The 17,963-nt window shown below is 41.7% G+C and overlaps 3 protein-coding genes across 3 annotated transcripts; 2 read left to right on the top strand and 1 right to left on the bottom strand.

The window, feature by feature from the left end:
- Positions 1–2,547: 2,547 nt before the first annotated feature.
- Positions 2,548–4,846, top strand: LOC135618146 (pentatricopeptide repeat-containing protein At1g05750, chloroplastic-like). The gene has a single exon (XM_065118998.1). It carries the CDS (start codon positions 2,681–2,683, stop codon positions 4,241–4,243), a length of 1,563 nt encoding a protein of 520 aa, XP_064975070.1. The 5' UTR covers positions 2,548–2,680; the 3' UTR covers positions 4,244–4,846.
- A 38-nt stretch (positions 4,847–4,884) lies between these two features.
- LOC135618118 (kinetochore protein NDC80 homolog) lies at positions 4,885–10,462 on the top strand. Its single transcript, XM_065118991.1, has 4 exons — positions 4,885–6,208; positions 7,427–7,673; positions 9,734–9,880; positions 9,985–10,462. The coding sequence occupies exons 1-4, from the start codon at positions 5,022–5,024 to the stop codon at positions 10,234–10,236; spliced, it is 1,833 nt and encodes a 610-aa protein (XP_064975063.1). The 5' UTR covers positions 4,885–5,021; the 3' UTR covers positions 10,237–10,462.
- A 3,371-nt stretch (positions 10,463–13,833) lies between these two features.
- LOC103977553 (alpha-amylase isozyme 3C) lies at positions 13,834–15,579 on the bottom strand. The gene is made up of 4 exons (XM_065119014.1): positions 15,460–15,579; positions 15,253–15,385; positions 14,354–15,159; positions 13,834–14,277 (listed from the first exon to the last, which is right to left on the bottom strand). The coding sequence occupies exons 1-4, from the start codon at positions 15,541–15,543 to the stop codon at positions 14,026–14,028; spliced, it is 1,275 nt and encodes a 424-aa protein (XP_064975086.1). The 5' UTR covers positions 15,544–15,579; the 3' UTR covers positions 13,834–14,025.
- Between the last annotated feature and the right edge of the window lie 2,384 nt (positions 15,580–17,963).

The following is a 17,963-nucleotide window of genomic DNA, read 5'->3' as shown; positions in this document are numbered from 1 at the left end:
AAACCAGAATTGATTTGTATGGATATATCTATCAATTGCAAAAATAATATACATTTTCATGTTTTAACAATAATTGATGTTTATATTAAGGGTTAGGGTTTTGAGTTATAGAACATGATACACAATTAGTAGTTAACTAGTATTGCTAAGCTATTCATTAATATAATGGTTTGCTAACATAATGCTAAAAAATATAGAGAAAGTAAAAAAGAAACAACTATAAGACAAATAAGATACAATTATTATTTATCAAGCATAATATAATGTTTGATACAAATGTCATGAAACAACATATCACTATAGACTATTTTCAATAAGAAAGTTCTTATATTTATTCACAAAGCATCTCCAAGTATTTCCATGTATATGATTCTTTAGTAATTGTTCGAAAAATTGGATAATTCAATATCTTACACCCATCTGAGAAGCATCAGACACATACTGTACCCAGATTTTGTACCATGGCCCCAGAAACAAGCTGAAATGTTCATGTTCATAGTCTAAGAAATTTGAAAGTTATTTAAGCTGCAACGGGTACATATTTTATTACTTTATCCTGTTCTACAGGAGATTAGCCTTTGTCTTATTATATGGTTCTCATGAGATGTATAGTGGATGTGGTCAGCTAATAAGCTAAAGATCTTTGTTATGAGTGGTTAAAGAGTGTTGGCTGTGCATCTTGTTCTTCTGTTTCTTCTTCCACATTTTCTGTTTGTGAAGGCAATGGCTTTCTGGTTCCTTTTGTTTCACTCTTGCATTATTTGTATTTCAAAATAATTCTCATCAGAATGTACTCTTTTGAGAGTTTCAACTCATCAGAAAAGACAAAATCAAAAGTTGCAAGAGGCAGAAACTTTACCTCTGTTACTAAGATCAGCCAGCTGTCACATGTAAACCATAATGTCCGACAGCCAACCAGATCTGACAATACAAAGATATCTCCATGGGGAAACTTTTGAATTATTAACCGAGAGAAGAATGACATCTACCCACTGCAAAAGATGGCCCAGGTATCGGTGAAATAATGAACTCCATTGGCCTTGTTCCATCTAGTGCAGTAATTCTTTTGAAGAGCCCAACTTACCAAAAGGTTAAAGATGACAACAAGAATGGTGCCTTGGTTCATGACTCGTTTGGGGAAAGAAAACTCTCTGTCTCAAGCCCAGAATAGGAATGATATCTTTAATTTACTTAGGAAGAAATCATGGACTAGTTCAGGTAGTATTTCAGAGCCAGCTTCTATTGAAACCACATAAAGCTTGGAGATGTCAGAAACTGAGAACCTTCAAATCGTTTCCCCTGTCCGTATGGGAAAGAACAGCTTTCTGTCAGCATCTGGTTTGTTCCATTTAACAGATAACAGAAATTGTTTGAACAGATATCATTGTGCCTCTGATGAGTCTCGGAGATCTCATGCTGGTAATGGAGAAACTAGTTATTTGGACATTGCTGTTGACCCAGAAGAAGAAGCCTTCTTACAGTCTCTTGGATGGGATAAAAATGCTGGGGAGGAAGCTCTAACAAAGGAGGAGATTGATGCCTTTCTTAAGAAGGTAACTTCTTTCACATCTATGTGGTTGATATTATCATTGTTCTATATCCGACTGCTTATGTTGCATCTCTTTCCCATCTTTTTTTTTTTTTTTCAGCATGAGAAACAGAGGCTGTTAAAGATTGTGCCGGCAAATCTGCATTGCAGCAGCTTGTCTGTTGCAGCTTCATGAAGACTCAGTTTCTGAAGTGGATTTCTCATCGATATATATACTTGAAATGAGTTGTTCAGCGGAGAGGTTGGTTGAAAGGATCAATGAGTTCTTTTGCCTTTAACTGCTGAAATGAATTTGAAAATGCATAATAAGGTTATAATTGCACGAGTCTATCGAACTATGGCATGTGAACTTTAAGGCTTTCTCCACAGTGTTCTCTTTTTGCATAATGAAATCGTCTGGGGAAATGGATTAATTTGAAAAAATTTGTCTTTATAATTATTGGAAATTTGCTTTTTCCATCGTATGGTCTAGTCATCTCTGACTGTTTTGTTTCTATCAAGGCTTTTTCTATATACATTTTTGGTCAATCGTTTACTTGCCTAAGTAATTATTTTTTAGTAGGGCGGAAAATATATCGACCTACACTTATTGGTACAGGAGTCATGTCTATTATATGAGTTGAAGTGATATTATCAATTGTAGTTGATAGGAAATGGCAACGATATGCATTTAGTGTAATCAAATTCATATTTCACAGAGGTACATATTACAAACAAATATGTATTATTTTATTGAAACTACTTAGTTATATCATGGTATTTAAATAACTAATTGTCGTTGAATTCTGCTGGTATGAGCGTCTTAAATCCTACATGTATACATAGATCATTTTGGTTTTCGAATGCGCCTATGTTGCGCATCGCTTGCCCCTGGTTTTTTATATGCTTCTGAGATTGTAGCCGTCGGTATTTGTGCTTGCTTAGTGGCCTCGGTTATAAAGGTCGCTTAAAAGCCGTCCATCTCAGATTGTTGATTTGATCATATGAGATGGGCGGTTGAGATTAATGGCAGAAATGGGATGAATACCCTTCGCGGCTTTACCACGAGAGTAGAGTGGCTTGGATGATGGGGTTTAAGGTCATAAGCAATCTGTAACCTCAGCAATGTAGCTGTCATCTTGTAGACGCAAGATGGCCGCTCAAACTCTCACTCAACTCCCTCCCGTTCCTTCACCGCCGCCGCGGCGGCCCCAACCACACACTCGCCCTCTTCCCCGACGACACCTTTCCTCCACCACTCTCCCAAATCTCTCCTCTTCTGTCGAGCATTGTTCGGCGCGGGATGTCGTCTCATGGACCGCTGCCATCGCCCGCCAAGCCCGACGCGGCCGCCTGTCCGACGCTGCATGCGCCTTTGGAGACATGCTTTCTGCAGGCGTCAACCCCAACAACGTCACCCTCGTCGCCCTCCTCTCCGCCTGCGCCGACTTCCCATCCTACCCCTCCGCCCTTCCCCTTGGGTGCGCCATTCACGCTCAGTCCCTCAAGCGAAGGCGCCCGGACGCTGCTCCTGAGGAACTCGTCGTTTTCTCCACCGCCCTCGTCGATATGTACGCCAAGTGCGGCCGGGCAGACCTCGCTGGCGAGGTGTTCGACCGAATGCCCGTTAAGAACACGGTCTCCTTCAACACCATGATCGCTGGGTACATGCGGGCTGGGGACGTCGACCATGCCTTGTCTTGGTTCAACAGAATGCCGAGGAAAGATAAGGTATCTTGGACCGTGGTGATTGACGGGTGCGTCAAGAATGGTCTTGTCGAGGAGGCATTGGATTGTTTTCGAGCGATGCAGCTCAGCAGGATCGATGCAGATTACGTGACGATCCTAGCAGTCATTGCGGCTTGCACTAGCCTGGGAGCTCTCAACCATGGGCTTTGGGTGCATCGGTACGTCAAGAACCATGGCCTCTCGAACAATGTTCGGCTGGCCAATTCCCTCATCGACATGTACTCAAGGTGCGGCCGTGTCGATTTCGCTCACCAGCTGTTCGAAAGAATGTGCACGAGAACACTGGTGTCTTGGAATTCCATTGTTGTTGGATTTGCAGTGAATGGTTGCTGCCATGAGGCTATTGAGCATTTCAAGATGATGCGGAGTGAGGGATTCGGGCCCGATGGAGTGAGCTTCACAGGTGTGCTTACCGCCTGTAGTCATGCTGGTTTGGTACATGAAGGCCTGAAGTTTTACGATCTGATGAGGGAACACTACAAGTTGCCACCGAGAGTTGAGCACTTCGGTTGTTTGGTGGATCTACTCAGCCGGGCTGGGAGGTTGGAGGAAGCCGTGAGCACGATCGAGAGCATGCCTTTCCGGCCAAATGAGGTAGTCTTGAGCTCACTTCTGGCTGCTTGCAGGGTGCACGGGGATATCCAACTAGCAGAGAGAGTGACAGCATACCTTCTGCAATTAGAGCCAGAATGTGACTCCAATTACGTGCTCCTGTCAAATATTTATGCTGCGGATGGGCAGTGGGACGGCGTCGGTGCAATCCGAAGCAAGATGAAGGCCGTCGGAGTGACAAAGACACCAGGGTGTAGCAGCATCGAGATCGGTTGCGAGATCCATGAGTTTGTAGCTGGAGATGGGTCACATCCGCAGTCTGATGACATATATGAGATGCTTGACCTCCTTCGCTGCGAGCTGAAGCTCTGGGGCCATGATCCGAAGATAATTGTAGGTGCTACAGATGACTAATGTACCTTGTTGCTGCATAATGGTGTTGCTCTTGAGGTTGCAGCAGTTCTATTGCAGCCAACAAAGAGAGCGTAAAGGGTGTCATCCACATGGAAGCGGAACTCATTAGAGACATTGTGAACGGTTTTCACTGCAGTTGTGTATGAAGATGTCAGGCGGTCATCTGTGCAGAAAACACGCATGAGATGCAGAAATACGGATGAAAGGAGCTGCCAAACATCCGATAAATGGTAATTATGCATTCTTGGATTTTGGTAAAAGATACATGAAGAAATTTAATGGTATTTATATGTCTTAGCTGATGGGCCTCTCCTATTACTACATCTAATTAGACGTATACCGTCTTGTATGCATCTAAACCCAACAAGGTTAAAACCTCCGTCAATTGTAATTTCTGTTTATGTCGGTGTATCAAAGCCCCTTCGATTGGACGTACCCACAAAACCTTTGAAGGTAGGTATATCATCAAGTCCATGAAAGACGACTAAGATTCATGGATGACAAATGTACTTAGTATACATTTGAGATAAAGGGTATCTCTCAGATGGATTGTGTTTTATTGGAAAGAAATTACAAGAAATTGATATGAACATTTTATTTCCAGTAGTTGCACAAGTGCAACATTTAATTGTATGCAATTTTATTTTACATAAGTGCAATTTGGGAATTAAATATGATCCATATTCTTTAAAGCATTTGGGCCGGGCTTGTAAGAGGCGCCTCGGACTGTGTTCGTTTGGGGTTTCATCTTTCTACTTTTTAAATCGCGTTCGAAGAAATGTTCGACCGGAAGCGGGAAACTGCAAGATTAGGGATGCGAGGAGCAGCAGGAGGAGGAGGCCGCGGTGTTCGTCGGCGGTACACCAAGGCCACCACCGGCCCCCCAGACAGGGCAGCGCCCCTTCCGTCGCCCTTCGACGTGGCTCGTCACTTCGACTTCGCTTCGGTCGCCGGCGGCCGCGACTCCGACGCCAGCCTCTGCAGCGGCCGCCCCTCCTCCGCGGGTGGCCGCCCCGCCTCTGCCCTCCTGACTGACCGCTCCGCCCAGTCCTCCGCCCTCCGCGCCGTCAACGCCTTCCTCACCTCCCACTCCGCCCCGGTCTCCCTCAGACCGCCGCTCCCCGCCGCCCGCGACATCACCGAAGCGCTCCGCTTCATCCTCGCTCGCATGGACTGGCCCCTCGACGACCTAGACGACGACCTTCCAGCCCTCCTCCGCAACCTCCATTGCCCCCTCAAGCTCAATCGCTCCGCTCTCAAGGCCCCCGGCACCCCCCACGCCTGGCCTCACCTCCTCTCCGTCCTCTACTGGCTCATCCAGCTTGCCCGCGTTTCCGACCACCTCGCCGCCTCATCGTCACCTCAGCAGGATCAACCCAACGACCTCCTCCTCTTCGTCACCCGCAGCTATTCCCTCTTCATCAGCGGCGAGGATGACGCCGTGGAGGAGCTCGATGAGGAGTACCTCGGCAAGGCCCAGCACCAGGCTGCCAACACCGCTGCAGCCATTGATGCCCTTGAGAAAGAGGCCACCGAGCTCGAGGCCAAGCTCCAAGCTCTGCAAGCGGAGCCATCGAAGAAGAAGGCCCTCGAGCGGGAGAAAGGCATGCTGGTGGAGGATGTCAAGAAGTTCCAGGCGGTGGTGGACTCTTGGGGCGGGAAGGTGGCTGCGATGGAGTCTGCACTGGGAGAGTGGGAGAAGGAGCTGGAGGCCAAGGAGAAGGAGAGCAAGAGGCTGTGCGAGGAGAATGAAGAACTGCATAGGAGGATCGATACACAGGCTGTGAACGTGCGTGATGTGGAGAGGATGAAAAGGGAGATGCAGGCAGTTGAGAGGGACATCGCAGATGCAGAGATAGGGAGAAATGCTTTGGAGGAGAAGGCATGGGAACTCGAGGAAACTGTCAGCAGGAAGATCCATGAAACTGAGGTACTCTTGGAACAGTGCAATCAGGCTGTGAGAAGGTACTCCTCTTTCTTCTTGATCTAGTTCATAATCCAGCCACTCAATTTTGCTGTCATGATTCTTTTATGCATTTAACTAGTAATAAGCTGTAAAAGCCATTGTTCAGCAATCTGCTTGGTTTGGCATCTTATTTCAATGATTCTGATGCCATGTAAGTTTCTTTAGGAATCCTTTCATACCATCTACTAAACTATAGCTTTCATGTTAGATCATTCGTATGTTTGATACTATTAATTTTGCTGAATCATTTGTTTGTTTTGGATTAAATTAAACTGAACCTATATATTATGTTGACTAGATTGATTGTTGGACAAATTATTCTGCCATTTGGGTCATGCTCATTTTCCAATTTGATTTACCTGTTTTTGTCTTCAACATCATGGCCTTATTCAAATTATATCAAGTGATATCACACCCCATAAGCTGTTACAGCTCAAGATTGAAATCCTCCATATAAAATCAGGTTAAAAAAATGAATAGTTTCAGGGGTCTACTCCCTGTCTGTACAGATCATTTTGTTGAATGTTTTAGATACATGATTCAAATATATTGGTTAGCTTTGTTAGATGTACCATTTCATTGGTAAAATTTGAAAATATTCTTTGTTGACAACCATCTTGATATCGATGATGCATACTTGAGGAACTGTTTTCAATATGGACTGAACTGATCATGACCATGTGATTCATTTTTGTAGCATGAAAAAAATATGTAGGGAATTGATGTGTATGATAGATTTAAAACTTGTCAAGTACATTATTCAGGTATCAAAATCTCCAAGATCATAAGGTTAGCTGCAGCTGAGTGTCTCAGTCTTATCGGTACGCATCACTGATGTATACTTTGATCATGGTGTTAGACAGATGTGCTATTGCTATGCTGGAAGATGTATTGTTAGGTTATTCAAGAACATAGATTGAATGAAATAATCATATTTGTAGCCTTTGCTATTCATGCTATCTAATAAACCTTTTGTCCTTTGAACATAGAGTAGGTTAGAAATTGCAAAATTGCAATGAGTTTGGTCATGTCAAAAAACCTTAAATATCCTAAGGCATATAAAAAGACGAAACCAAGTAGAACAAAATTACTTGTTCTAGATTGACTCGTACATGCTTGCTTGTAGCTTCAGTCGAGTGATGTCTGTATTACTATGAATGTTTTTCTTTGTTGTTAATTTTGAAAGATGATCAAGTGTTCTTCTACTAACTTCTCAGGTTAAAGCTTGGGATTGATTTTCAGTATGTGCTAAATTCTAAAGGTTCTTCACCAGCTGAGGTCTTGGGGATTAATTACAAGAGTATCCTAAAACCTGCACTTGTTGCCCTTTCTGAGGACACGAAGAAAATATCAGTCTCAAAGTTGGAGGAGTCAATTACTTTACAAGAACAATCACAAGAAAATGCTAAAGTACTTGAGGAGAAAAGGAACAATCTTGCATCTTTTCAGGCCAAAATAGATGAGGTTCTTATTTTACTTTATTACAATTTAAGTATCTCCATGTATCTCTCTCTCTTTGCTAACACATATATAAGTACTTACCAGAGTTTCCTATAATGTCTCATCCAGTGGGAGTTTGTTGTTATTAGTCGGTGATATTTTTTTGGGTTTAGTGTTGTTCTGATAAGCATTGCTTTTTCTAATATACCTTAGAGAAGAATGTCTGAATCCAAGACTAATAGTTTGCTCACCTCTTCTCATGTAAATAATCAGGAGCAAGAGTTGCTTGTTTCTTTATCATTTCTAATGCCTACACATTTCTAGGTGAAAGGAAGTTTAAGATGGTTCTTTGGTTAAAAAAAGAACAAATGTTGGCTCTCACTGTCATGGGGTATGGGGAAAGGTCAATTTGCCAATTTATTGCACTTGCTATATTCTCATGTGTATATGTTAGCAGATCCAAGTGCAGGAGGAGAAGAGTAGGACTAGAGCAGGAGGAGAAGAAGGAGACCCAGAAGAAAGAGGAGCAGAGCAAGAAGCGTACCAGTAGTAGGTGGAGAAAATAACAATCTTGACAAGAAGTAGACAGTGGTGATGTGGCAGGGGAGAGTAGATGGTGGCATGATGCTGCAGGAAGTGTAGAAGGTGGTGGCGGAGGGGAGAAAAGAGTATGTGAAAGAAAGTAAGAGAGAGCATGTGAAAAAGGTGAGAGCATGAGAATGAGAAAATAGAAATAAGAAAAGAAAATTATATATTGTTGTGACTCACAACCTTTAAAATAGAAGGAAAAATAGATTAGAAGTATTGGGCAGTAAGCTTACTGGCTGGTAGAGTTCTGTATCAGACTATTTACTGCTCAGTAAGTCTGGGACAATGAGCTTACCAGATGGTACATCATATATAGAACCGAACTAAATGAGAAGTGCCCAGTCCATAACCCAGTTGGTTGCAGACAGGAAAATATTGATCTGTATACACCAGTATGGATGATATTTAATTTCTTGCTGAATTTAAAGATTGAAGAATAAAAATATGGCCGGTAAATTACTTCTTTTGTTTTGTAAATTTGTTCTTATTTCTCAGTCATGAAATTCTTCCTCGACATGGTTGAATTTTTTATGCTTGAACTATGAAAGAATTGGAATACACCTTTCCTCTTTTAAATTTTTTGTTTGATTTTTTATTTATTGAATTTCTTGATTCCGAGGAAAAGCTCTAAGGATCATGATTCAAAACTTATCTCATAAAATGCATGACTTTTTGTATATGGTTTGGTTCAACTTTTGACATATCGTTTAGCAGTTATGGATATTTTTATCAGTTTGTGGTTTGGGAGATTGGTTCCAAAAGATTAGACAATGTCTAAATATTTTGTAGTGATTTTCTTTATATCATGGTTTGGGTGAAAATGGCATAATAATACTCTTCAAGTATTTCCTTCAATTTTCAAATGCATGTGTCAATATTCAAGATTTTTTTATTATAAAATCTTCATTCAAAATATGCAAATAGTTGAATTAGTAATCTCTCATTTTTTTTTTCCTATACTGGATATTTTATGTTGAAACTTGGAATCTTGGTCCAATCAGAAAGAAAATACTGAGAATATAAATGTTCATGAATGAAGGCATCCATTTTCATTTGATAGACATTTGAAACCAAATACATTCAAGCTTACTTCTGATGGTCCATGATATTAAAACATATCTCAGAAAATAATCAGAAATTGTTTTAAAACATATCATGTCAAATGAAACTAGGTGGGTTTGGCAGAAATCGTACCTAAATTGGACTGATGAATTTGGACAGAACTGATGGAAGCTGCTGCTGTTTTGGATCTATTGTGCCCTTAACATTAATCCTTGATTTGGTTAGATATGTGGTTGAATTATAAATATTTTTGTATGTTGGAAGTTATGTATGATGCAGCGGATGTTGCTGGGCTCATTTCACCGATCCAGTTCTAAGCTCTGTGTAACCCATGCCTTCAGAATCATGATGCTTCCCTTGCATAATAACTCTACGTTCCTACGAGTCAATCTATCATTTCTGCTTTATGTGATAACTCTATGTGTCTTTTCTAGGCTGAGGCTCGCCTGACTTTCTTGAAGAATGAAGCTGAAGAATATGCATCTAAATGTGCTGCAGAAGCTGAGAAAATAAAAGGGGAGTTCATGAATAAGGAACATCAGTTGAGTATAATTGAAAAGGAGGCAGAAGAATTTTTAAAGGTAGATTTGTTGGCTCTCCTGATTCTTTTTTAGACACAAAAGCTAATTAGATATTTATGTTTCTTCCATTATAACACATCAATTGGCTTTGTGCATTTTTTTAGAACTCTGAGAATGAGCTACAGATTACAACCAAAGAGAGTGACGAAGAAACTCAGTTGTGTGCAAGTGAACTGTTGGCTCTGATTGATGCTGTGTCAGAGTATAAAGAATTCATGGAGTCCACGGTTTCAGGAATGAAGAAAGAGCTCTCTGAAACTGCAGATTTTGTATCTTCTTTGGCTGCAAAGTTGGTCTCTACTGTTAACTTCAGTCAGGGTGGCAGGAAACGAGCACGGAACCCCCCAGTGAACTAAATTTGATTCAGATGCTTTGGTTAAGTCAATAGTCCGGAGAAAGATTTGACTTGAAATCTATGGTTTCATTTTAAATGCCAGAACATCATAGTACATGTTATATGTCAGTTAATTCTCTCGTTTCTGCATTTGAATTACACCCTCTTCTATCAAATACTGGACCTAAATAGACATATGTTTGTGGTGAAGGGGATCAATCAAGCAAAATCATTTCTTGTTTGATTTATGTGATCTTTCACTCCAAGTTTGCATATTAGATATTCAGTTGTATTTATTTTGCCCTTCGATTTCTCGATATGATTTGCATAAATGTGTATTATGTGAAACAGTGAGATTTTTAGCTAAGCTCAAAAGTAATTTTTGTACTCTCAACATCATGTGGAATGTTCTCGTTTCATCCGAGATTTCTCAACGTCCTTGAAATTTTACCTAATAATTTCTATCTCATAATCTAATATTAAATGATAAGTTCCTTACCCTTGATTAAATATAAAAACTCGTTTTAACTTAAATAAAGAAAGAAGAACTATTCGTACTCATACATTCGAGTTACTAACTTGAACATTATTGAGATCGGGATGAGAAATTTTTCTCGACCTTGGTTATCATGTAGGTGATATATTAGAAATTTGTTATTTTCATCTCGAAGATATCTTAGACAACGTTATGTATACAGGTCTGAATAACATCAAATTGATCACGATGTTAACAATATTTTTTTCCTAATAATATCATAAATAAAATAATCAATATATATGTAGGTATCCAACTATACATTTTGATATTTGGTACTCGATTGAATAGGTAAATATCGGCTATATATCATTCCGATGTCTTAAGATGCATGCTTATGTCTGATTATATAACGATGGAAAATAACGGGTGCCATCTACATTGTGTCAATCGTGCCTAAAAAACGTAACAGAGACATATAAATCATTGGAATGGTTCCCCATCCCGTCCTTCCCTATGCCGTCGTCCACGTGGAGAGGTCGTTCCGACCGAACCCGGACCGACCCCACCCCGCGTCACGATCATCATGAGCCCATAATTGCCGCGTCGGGAGGGCAGTGTCGAGTCCACGTGCGGCCCACATGGGCCTGTCACCAACATGCGACCAAGCGACGTGGGGCCCTACATCTCGGCGATCGTACGGTGCCTGTTGCTCCTGTCGCTTTCCCCCTTTCACATCCGCCGTCGGTTTCTTCATGGTGCCGGAATTGCAATCTTACCTGTCCATCTATACTTGCGAAGATTGGTAATAATGCATTTACTTTGAAGTGTCACAGACCTGAAGCCCTAAACAAACCAACCTACGGTACGCTGAGATCAGCGGAGGAGGAGTGAAGGAAGCGTACGTGTGGCGGGTGGGATGAGCGAGGAAACAAATAATAAGGCAATGATGAAAGGTTTGGGAGGAGCGTAGGGTTACAGGCACTTGTCGGGTTATAGGGAAAGAGCATGCACCATAGGTACCACCTGCCAACATAAGCTGAGAACAGCCCATATATAGCTTCCTGGGAAATGAAAGAAAAACGCTGTATCAGGTGCAAATCTAGAGGGAGAGAGAAGTAAGAACACGGGAGAGGAAGCAGCGGCATTGATGTTTAATGGTGAGTTGCGCAGTTATTGCCAAATGTCATTGATATTTAACTGTGGAATAAGTACGGCTAGTCATCCCCGTTCTCTCTCCCACCTCTTCAAAACCATACACTCACTTTCGACTCTCCCCATCCCCTTCTCTCTCTCTCTCTCCCTATGGCTTCTTCTTCTTCATGTTCTTCTTCTTGCGTAGGACTCCAACTTCTGTTGAGGTTAGGTTAAGGGGAATGTTGTCTGGCTCGAGGTCATGTGGCGCACATGCATGCATGGTGGGATGAACTATTTGAACTCGGACCAGGCTTCATTCCTCTCAACCAACAGCTGCTCTCCTGATGAGCTTCATGTTTCTGAGGGTAAACCTTCCTCGGATCATTCTTTTTCCTTTTTGTTCTCATAAGGTTGGAAGATTACTATCTGTTTCAAATAGACTGACAAGACTGGACCTTTATATCTCTTGCAACACAGCTTTCTTCCTTGAAATATTTGCTTTCATAAGCACTAATGATGAGATCATTTGCCGATGGGAGTCAGAGGGATAATGGGGAGACTTGAGTTCTCTTCCTCCTTTTCTTCGTGATTTCAAACCTCTTTTCGGATGAAAAAGGAGCAAAACACAACCGACAGAGTATAATAAGCTTTGGATTTTATATAGGGTCTCATAAATGCTATTCTCACGCAGTACTGTTCATGAAATGGAGATGCCATAGTGTGACTTTAACGAACAAGAAGCCACTTTCTCGCTTCCAAGATTTTCCGGTCACTTCGATGTCTTCACTTCATAGTCCAACAGGAAACACCAGAGAGAGAGAGAGAGTGTGTGTGTGTGTGTGTGAAGCCATGCTTTTGTTTCCATGGTAATAGTAGAAACAGATGCTGAGCAGCCGTGGCAGCTGGCGAGGTACAGGTTTGGTCCCACTCTCATGATAAATACCCCATTATAGTTGGCCTACAAAGTTATGGGAGCTCAAGCTTTTGTTGTCATCATATACATTACTGCTGCTTTTTATACATAGTAAACAGTATGCAACACAGATTAGTTTAAGATGCTAAATCACACATATGTATATATATACATATATATATATATATATATATATATATATATGTATATATATGTGTGTGTTCAGAGAGAGAGAGAGAGAGAGAGAGAGAGAGAGAGAGAGAGAGAGAGAGGGTGAATGGATGAGGCATCTGGGGAACTGGGGTGAGGCATTGGGCAGCGATAGTCCAAATGGGTTTTCGAGGAGGACCGACGTCACCCATGCAAGCATGTAAGATAGCATTTACTGTGTGTTTTTGTTTGCAATGTCCATGCGAGTGCTACAAGAACTCCGGACCTTTTTAATTATGTGTGTAAAAACACCAACAGAAAGAAGTTGTTTTCGTTTATAGAAACATGTGCCAGGATCACAATCTTGTTCATCGAAATCACATCTTTGAGATGTTTTGAATGTGATGGTATCTACTTCTTTCTGCATCAAAAAAGATGAGCACAAAATAAAATCAACTTTTTTCTTGATAAAGATTTGCTGAGAATGAAAAATCTCAAAATATTAGACATCATTTAATGAACTCCGACAATTTAACTAAAAGATGGCTTGTGAAAAATATCTCTTATTCCACAATTTAATTAAAACAAATCCCTCGGAGTACTTAATTATAGTGTGATGGATATAATTATCAAAAATTGGGCATATGTTCAACGTTCTCAACAACCCTTATAGCATTTGTTGAGTTACTGCTTGAAGAATATTAGAATAACTATTTTGATCTTGAGACTGACATGGAATGAGTTTCTACTTCTCCACATGCAAAACACATCCCTCTTCGTTTATTTTCTTTTGATCTTTTCCTTGTTTGAAGCGTCGATATATGGGTTAGCTAAACTTCACAGTGAACACTGTCCCCATTTTACGTATCTCATGATAATTACCATAACATATTTGGAGATTAGCACCATGGAACTCGATTATTTCACTTGGATCGATCCATACGGATCATTAATTTGCCTTTTATTGGTCGAATAGATTACGATAGTCCTTACCAGGAATCACTTATTCTGCCTGCCTCACGGCCAAGTAGGGAAAAGCTTCATGACCTCATTCATACCGAGGTCTTACAACACAGATGAGAAACGTGAACGAAAGAGAAGCGAAAATTCTCTTCCATGATTCATCATCGTCGTCTTCATCTCTTCTCCCACACGCAGTAGTCATTGCCAGAGGCAACGACGTGGAAGTTGGAAGGAACGAGATTCCCCACGTCGTATCTCGAGCCTAGCTTTGTCAGTATCTTCCCATCGATCATTGCCATGTAGAGGTCAGCATCAGAGGCCAGAATGTTGAGGGCGCTACCCGAATGAATTCCATTTCGTGTTCTGATCTCAGCCAACTGAGTTATCGCCGCCTTCAATCCCCAGTCGAACATGTGGTCGTAGAACTGCAAACACGAACATAAATATAATCGTCATGCTGTGATACTATTTGAATGGAATGTTGTGCAGAAGCATACTTACGATGGAAGGGACGCCCGGATGCGTGAGGATATAAGCGTAGCCTTCCATGACCTTATCAGAAGGAAAAGGCCACAACCTTTGCGTCGAACCGGTATCGTGGTTGTCGACGAAGGTGACAGCCTTCTCCGGCCACCACCCCATCAAGCCGGGCGCCTTCCCCTGGGGATCACGCATCCTCCACAGTTCACCTTCCACGGCAGCTTGTAGTATTCCCTTTGTGGTGAAATCAAAGGCCGTCGCTGGGCCTCCGACCTGCTGAACCCAATTAACCAGCTCTTGACGGTTGCCGTTCTGATCGTATGCTGGCTTCCCATCGTTTCCGTAAGCTAATGAACCCCAGATCTCAGCCACCACGAAGTTTGGCTGCGTCTGTTCGACGTAGATCTTGGCGACGCTCGAGGAGTAACCCTTGGCAAAGTCGAGTCTCCACCCGTCGAAGCCGATGTCAGTCTTGAGCCAGTTCAGCCAGTCCGTGAGCTCACGCTGGACCTGCGTGTTGAGGTGGTCGATGTCGGGAGCCGCCGCGAAGCCCTCGCCGGAGTCGAGGTTGCCGGTGCCGTCGGAGTACTGTGTGTCGTCCCTACAGATCATGTGTGGACCCCAGTCGAGGCGGGCATCATCGGTTCCGCCTTCGAAGATGCACCATATGCCTCTCCCGTCTTGCTTGTCTGCGCAACGATGGTTGATGACGATGTCGGCCACGCATTTGACTCCCTTGTCGTGGAAAGCGCCGATCAGCGCCTTCAACTCATCCTGATTCCCGTACTTGGAAGCACCCAAGTCGTAGAGCCGGCCCGGCATGTAACCTGAGAGAAGAAGTCTCAGAATAGTTTAGACCAAGACCGACTCGGTCAACATGTGACAGTGATCACGACGGCAAATACGAATCACGGAACGACCTTGAACGCCGACAGAGTGCGAGGGCGGAGGCAGCCAGACGTGGGTGACTCCAGCGTTGGCTATATCAGAGACTTTGTCTTTCAAGAAGTTATACCAGCCGCCTTGCTGCCTCCACGACTCCCAGTTGAAGCCCTGCAACGTATTCGTTTCTCTTACTGTAAACGCGATCAAGGATAAAGGCAACAAATGGATCTGTTTATCTCTACCTGGAAGAGTATCTGGGACTGAGCCAAGTTCGGAACGACAAGAAACAGAAGCAGAAACATCGAAGGACCAAAATAGATCCTCATCTCTTCCTTGCTTTCTTCCGTCGAAGGAGCAAAGGATGGAACGGGATGGGGATGGGAGAAGTGTGAGGGCTAAGGGCACGTATATATAGCTGGAAGTGGCAGGGCAAGTAAGGCATGAGGGGAAGTAGATAAGCGTTGTTGTGGCCCATAACCTGCGAGGGGTCACCGGTGATTGGAAGAAGATAGGGCGAAGTCCGTTGCTGCAGCGTCTCGGGCACGTATGATGACCATATCCAACTGTAGAACGGCTCACGTCCCTATTATCGTGACAGTCGAAGACTAGTGGAGAAGGAAGCTTCACATTCACTCTCACAGATGGAGTTATTATCTTCTCGTCCTTCTCTACTAGTGGAGAAGGAAGCTTCACATTCACACTCACAGATGATGAAGCAATTTGCATCCCTATGAACCCATATCGTTTCATAGCGTATCTTTAATTAATTCCTATGAACATGTCGTATGAATCAGACCAACCGAACGGCAAAAGACAAGCTTAATCCAGCAAATGAAGCAACAAAACTAGCATTTGCACTCCTGTCATGTCAATATCCTATTCCCATCCATTTTAATTATTGGTTTACCATGTCGAACAGTTCGTTCGCTATTCAGATTGTCTATACCCGATCACTTGGCAAAGAAGGGGTTTGGGAAAGAAGAGGTTTGGTTTCAAGGTCAAGTCCGAGGCATTTGTCCTCCTCCTGTCATTTCGAGAGGTATTTGTCTTTCTCCTATCATGTCAATATCCTGTTCTTCATCCTTGGGTTGCCACGGCCAACATAGTATCGATCCCCGTTCAGATCATTCACACCCGATCACTTGGGAAAGAAGGGATTTGGAAAAGAAAGGGTTTGGTTTCAACGTCAATCCGTTAATTTGTCAATCCGTCTGACATGCATGACTATGATTTACACGATGGATTTCATTTATAAATAAATTCATATTTAGGTGAATATATATATATATATATATATATATATATATATATATATATATATATATATAATATTATATAGAGGGTGTTAAAATCGAACTGAATGTATTCAAAATCAATTCGACCTAAATCGGTTTCGATTGATTTTAATTTAAAAATATTAACTCAATCGAGTTTATTATTTTAAACCTTTAACTTGATTAAATTAGCCCAAATATCTTGGTAGCAATGTTTTCTCAATTTTAATGCTACAATTTCATAAATGATGTGAGCCCGATTTTATAAATTTTATCGGTCAATTCAATTGGACTAAGATTCTGATTCAATTTTGAAATATGTCGTAATATTGATGGTTTGAAATATGTCGTAATATTACTATAAATGATATTAACGATTCTATGTTGAGTGGTTGCAGCTTTTCTAACACAATCTCCAATGTGTAGCAAATGCAAATCTTATAGGGTTACAAGAAACAAAAATGATAGAACTGACATTAGTGTAAATGTAAGTGGAGTCTGATAATAAAAACTATTGTGCACATTATACAAAGGAAGAATTTACCTCCATTTAAGTACATTAAATATTATTCAAAATATTTAACATTGTACAAATGCTTTTTAAAATTTCTCTATCGATCAAATATCTCAACAACCCTTATAGCATTTGAGGAGTTACCACTTGAATAATATTAGAATAACTATTTTGTTCTTGAGACTGACATGGAATACAGTTTGGCCATTTCACTACAGTGGATGTGTTGCTGCTGCAGTCTTAAGTTGCATGCCTTTTCCACAATTCCATTAATTGGTATGTGATGCATCTTTCTGTCCTGATCTAATATTATTTATTCTTTCCCATGGCCAATTGGAAAAGTGTAACACTCGATAAGGTTCGGCAGATCGAGTGCTGCACAAGAGTAGTAAATGTAATGCTTGCAAAGATTTATGATGATTCAATTATCACACATTATTTTCTAGCTGATAGGGAAAGTACTAACACTACCAATTATCACATACAATTTATGATGATTCAATCGATACTATGTTGGGCATGGTAAGTCAAAAATGATGGAGAACAGACACTGACATGACAGGAAGAGCATAAATGCCTCTTGAAATGTGCGTTTTTGCTTCGCTTGCTGGATTAAGCTTGTCTTTTGCCGTTCGGTTGGTCAAGTAAGGGGCATGATTCATACGATTAAGTGGTAAGGTGGTATGGCGCTGTGTCCGTAGGGAGTCATTGAAGCTTCGCAATGAAATGATATGGGTTCAGAGGGATGCAAATTTCTTCATCATCTTTGAACCGCTTGCGTGTTTTGGACGGCCATGTCTCTCGTCACAGTCTTATATTGGACGGAAAAGAAAAGGACCACAAGGTAATAACTCCTTCTGTGAGAATGAGCCTGAAGCTTCCCTCTCCACTAGTCTTCGACTGCCACGATAATAGGGATGTGAGCCGTTTCTACAGTTGGATGTGGCCATCAAACGTG

The sequence above is a fragment of the Musa acuminata genome, chromosome BXJ1-3 (genome assembly GCF_036884655.1).
Source record: "Musa acuminata AAA Group cultivar baxijiao chromosome BXJ1-3, Cavendish_Baxijiao_AAA, whole genome shotgun sequence".
NCBI classification, from domain to species: Eukaryota; Viridiplantae; Streptophyta; class Magnoliopsida; order Zingiberales; family Musaceae; genus Musa; species Musa acuminata.
Note: the sequence above shows the minus strand (reverse complement) of the source record. Positions and strands in the feature narration are given on the sequence as shown.